This window comes from Mizuhopecten yessoensis, unplaced genomic scaffold (genome assembly GCF_002113885.1).
Source record: "Mizuhopecten yessoensis strain PY_sf001 unplaced genomic scaffold, ASM211388v2 scaffold4715, whole genome shotgun sequence".
In the NCBI taxonomy this organism is placed as follows: domain Eukaryota; kingdom Metazoa; phylum Mollusca; class Bivalvia; order Pectinida; family Pectinidae; genus Mizuhopecten; species Mizuhopecten yessoensis.
Genome location: NW_018405685.1, coordinates 105,924 through 110,574, shown reverse-complemented (window position 1 = coordinate 110,574; position 4,651 = coordinate 105,924). Strand labels below are relative to the sequence as shown.

General features: G+C 35.5%; 1 protein-coding gene across 1 annotated transcript in view; it reads right to left on the bottom strand.

Moving 5' to 3' along the window:
* LOC110449621 (chromosome transmission fidelity protein 18 homolog) overlaps positions 1–4,651 on the bottom strand; it is a 36,690-nt gene that overhangs the window by 21,612 nt on the left and 10,427 nt on the right. The window contains exons 9-10 of the mRNA XM_021496597.1: positions 4,505–4,602; positions 3,905–4,028 (exon numbers count right to left, since the gene is read on the bottom strand). Coding sequence (XP_021352272.1) covers positions 3,905–4,028; positions 4,505–4,602 — 222 coding nt within the window. The remainder of the gene's footprint in view (positions 1–3,904; positions 4,029–4,504; positions 4,603–4,651) is intronic.

The following is a 4,651-nucleotide window of genomic DNA, read 5'->3' as shown; positions in this document are numbered from 1 at the left end:
TGTTTATGCAAAGACGTGGAAATTAACTGTAAACACGGCCAAGACAAAAATTGTTGTTTTTAGAAATGGTGGCCGGTTACGAAATGATGAGGTGTGGTCTTACGATGGAAAACCATTAGATGTTGTCGAACAGTTTACATATTTGGGAGTTGTTTTTAAATTTAACAATAAGTTTAATGCTGTACAAAAGCAACTCTCTGAGCAAGGGCGAAAGGCTATATTTGCATTGTATGCTAAATGTAAAAATATGAATCTAAACTGTCATACGTTGGTAAAGTTATTTGATACATACGTGAATAGTATACTGTGCTATGCATCTGAAGTTTGGGGTGCATGCAAAGGCAATGATGTCGAGAATGTCCATTTAGAATTCTGTAAAAGGATTTTATGTGTTAAAAAGTCCACTTGTAATGTTATGATTCATTTTGAACTGAGTCGATTCCCTATTATATATACTCGGCTTTATAATATGATTAAATATTGGTTCAAGTTATTGAATGCCAAGAACTGTATCTTGAAAACTGCCTATGATGAATTATTGAAAATGCCCAAGCGCAATAATGTTTTTAATTGGTTGTCCTTTGTGAAGGTTAACTTTTTTCACTCGGGTTTGGTGATGTGTGGTTAAATCAAAATTTTCATAATATATCTGAGGTTTTACCACTTATTAAACAACAAATTTTTGATCATGCTAGACAAGAACTTTCTGAAATGTTAGAGAATTCACCAAAATGTCACTTGTATAGACATTTAGTAACTACTATATCATTACAACATTATCTATGTAAATATATACCCAAGAAACAAAGAATTGCACTTACAAAGATACGTTTGTCTGCACATATATTGCATATTGAAACAGGACGATATAGAAATATTGTAAGGAATGAATGCTATTGTAAAATATGTAAGTCTGTAGATATAGAGGACGAATATCATTTTTTGCTTATTTGTCCTATATACGAAGAGCTCAGATCAAAGTGTATAAAAATGTATTACTCGAGAAAACCATCTGTTCTTAAGTTAATACAATTACTGTGCTCAACAAATGTAAAAGAACTAACCAGGTTTAGCAAATATATATATGATGCCACTAAATTGAGGAAGACTATGATATAATGACATTTAAATGTGTTCAAATCTTTTGTCCATTCTCCACTGCGTTTTGCAGTGTCTGCCAATGTATTTATATTGTTACATGTACACTGATGAGCTGGAAAGCTTAAAGTTAATAAAGAATAGATTAGAATAGAATAGTGTATATATGTTGATGAGGTTATACCTGTGTATATATATGTTGATGAGGTTATACCTGTGTGTATATATGTTGGTGAGGTGATACCTGTGTGTATATATGTTGGTGAGGTTATACTTGTGTGTATATATGTTGGTGGGGTTATACCTGTGTGTATATATGTTGGTGAGGTTTTCCCTGTGTATATATATGTTGATGAGGTTATACCTGTGTGTATATATGTTGGTGAGGTGATACCTGTGTGTATATATGTTGGTGAGGTGATACCTGTGTGTATATATGTTGGTGAGGTGATACCTGTGTGTATATATGTTGGTGAGGTGATACCTGTGTGTATATATGTTGGTGAGGTTATACTTGTGTGTATATATGTTGGTGAGGTTATACCTGTGTAGCTCCATCTATCTCGTCTATAACTAGACAGTTTGGTCTAGGATCTGCTTCCAGAACAGACTTCATTTGAGTGTATATATGTTGATGAGGTTATACCTGTGTGTATATATGTTGGTGAGGTGATACCTGTGTGTATATATGTTGGTGAGGTTATACTTGTGTGTATATATGTTGGTGGGGTTATACCTGTGTGTATATATGTTGGTGAGGTGATACCTGTGTGTATATATGTTGGTGAGGTTATACTTGTGTGTATATATGTTGGTGAGGTTATACCTGTGTAGCTCCATCTATCTCGTCTATAACTAGACAGTTTGGTCTAGGATCTGCTTCCAGAACAGACTTCATTTGAGTGTATATATGTTGATGAGGTTATACCTGTGTATATATATGTTGATGAGGTTATACCTGTGTGTATATATGTTGGTGAGGTGATACCTGTGTGTATATATGTTGGTGAGGTTATACTTGTGTGTATATATGTTGGTGGGGTTATACCTGTGTGTATATATGTTGGTGAGGTTTTCCCTGTGTATATATATGTTGATGAGGTTATACCTGTGTGTATATATGTTGGTGAGGTTAAACCTGTGGAGCTCCATCTATGTCGTCTATAACTAGACAGTTTGGTCTAGGATCTGCTTCCAGAACAGACTTCATTTGAGTGTATATATGTTGATGAGGTTATACCTGTGTATATATATGTTGATGAGGTTATACCTGTGTGTATATATGTTGGTGAGGTTTTCCCTGTGTATATATATGTTGATGAGGTTATACCTGTGTGTATATATGTTGGTGAGGTTTTCCCTGTGTATATATATGTTGATGAGGTTATACCTGTGTGTATATATGTTGGTGAGGTGATACCTGTGTGTATATATGTTGGTGAGGTTATACTTGTGTGTATATATGTTGGTGGGGTTATACCTGTGTGTATATATGTTGGTGAGGTGATACCTGTGTGTATATATGTTGGTGAGGTTATACTTGTGTGTATATATGTTGGTGGGGTTATACCTGTGTGTATATATGTTGGTGAGGTGATACCTGTGTGTATATATGTTGGTGAGGTGATACCTGTGTGTATATATGTTGGTGAGGTTATACTTGTGTGTATATATGTTGGTGGGGTTATACCTGTGTGTATATATGTTGGTGAGGTGATACCTGTGTGTATATATGTTGGTGAGGTTATACTTGTGTGTATATATGTTGGTGGGGTTATACCTGTGTGTATATATGTTGGTGAGGTGATACCTGTGTGTATATATGTTGGTGAGGTTATACTTGTGTGTATATATGTTGGTGGGGTTATACCTGTGTGTATATATGTTGGTGAGGTGATACCTGTGTGTATATATGTTGGTGAGGTTATACTTGTGTGTATATATGTTGGTGAGGTTATACCTGTGGGGCTCCATCTATCTCGTCTATAACAAGACAGTTTGGTCTAGGATCTGCTTCCAGAACAGACTTCATTTGAGTGTATATATGTTGATGAGGTTATACCTGTGTATATATATGTTGATGAGGTTATACCTGTGTGTATATATGTTGGTGAGGTGATACCTGTGTGTATATATGTTGGTGAGGTGATACCTGTGTGTATATATGTTGGTGAGGTTATACCTGTGGGGCTCCATCTATCTCGTCTATAACAAGACAGTTTGGTCGAGGATCTGCTTCCAGAACAGACTTCATTTGAGTGTATATATGTTGATGAGGTTATACCTGTGTATATATATGTTGATGAGGTTATACCTGTGTGTATATATGTTGGTGAGGTGATACCTGTGTGTATATATGTTGGTGAGGTGATACCTGTGTGTATATATGTTGGTGAGGTGATACCTGTGTGTATATATGTTGGTGAGGTTATACTTGTGTGTATATATGTTGGTGGGGTTATACCTGTGTGTATATATGTTGGTGAGGTGATACCTGTGTGTATATATGTTGGTGAGGTTATACCTGTGGAGCTCCATCTATCTCGTCTATAACTAGACAGTTTGGTCTAGGATCTGCTTCCAGAACAGACTTCATTTGAGTGTATATATGTTGATGAGGTTATACCTGTGTGTATATATGTTGGTGAGGTGATACCTGTGTGTATATATGTTGGTGAGGTTATACTTGTGTGTATATATGTTGGTGGGGTTATACCTGTGTGTATATATGTTGGTGAGGTGATACCTGTGTGTATATATGTTGGTGAGGTTATACCTGTGTGTATATATGTTGGTGAGGTTATACCTGTGGGGCTCCATCTATCTCGTCTATAACAAGACAGTTTGGTCTAGGATCTGCTTCCAGAACAGACTTCATTTGAGTTGCAGCCTCAATCTTGGTTTTGAACACATCTACACTGCGGTCATCACTACAACAGCAATTGACCACTTATAAATATTTCACAGTTTTAAATGATTGACCAATGCAATGATCACATTCGCCTGTCTAGTCAAACATATTAAAGGATATATATGTAAATCCTCATTCAGCCACCATTAATTTTCCTAAGATATTAATCTATTTTCGCCAAAAAGAAAGTATTGCAAATGATCAAAATTTTCACTCACTCACAAAAGTTTATACCTTTCTATCAAATATAACATGAACGAACATCTGAACAATAAAACTGGGAACAGATACTGTTAAAGACAACAATCAATGATGCATTAAGGATAATAAGGATATCTTTAGTTTAGGACAACATGTTGGTTAATAGCATTTTTTCAGAGGGGCAAAAACTTAACTTGCAAAAATATGTAAGTAACAAATTTTTTGGAAATTGACAGCATTTTTCTAGTAGTTATGTGTTACATGTAATTTCAGACTCTGATATTAAACGTTTACCTGGCATTGATCTCGACCATGTTGTAGCCAGCATGTCGAGCCAAAATGTGAGCAAGAGTTGTCTTCCCTAGTCCTGGTGGACCATTCAGTAGAGCAACCTACAAAGATCAATGAGATCTTACAATCACTTGTTCATTGGTGTATTTA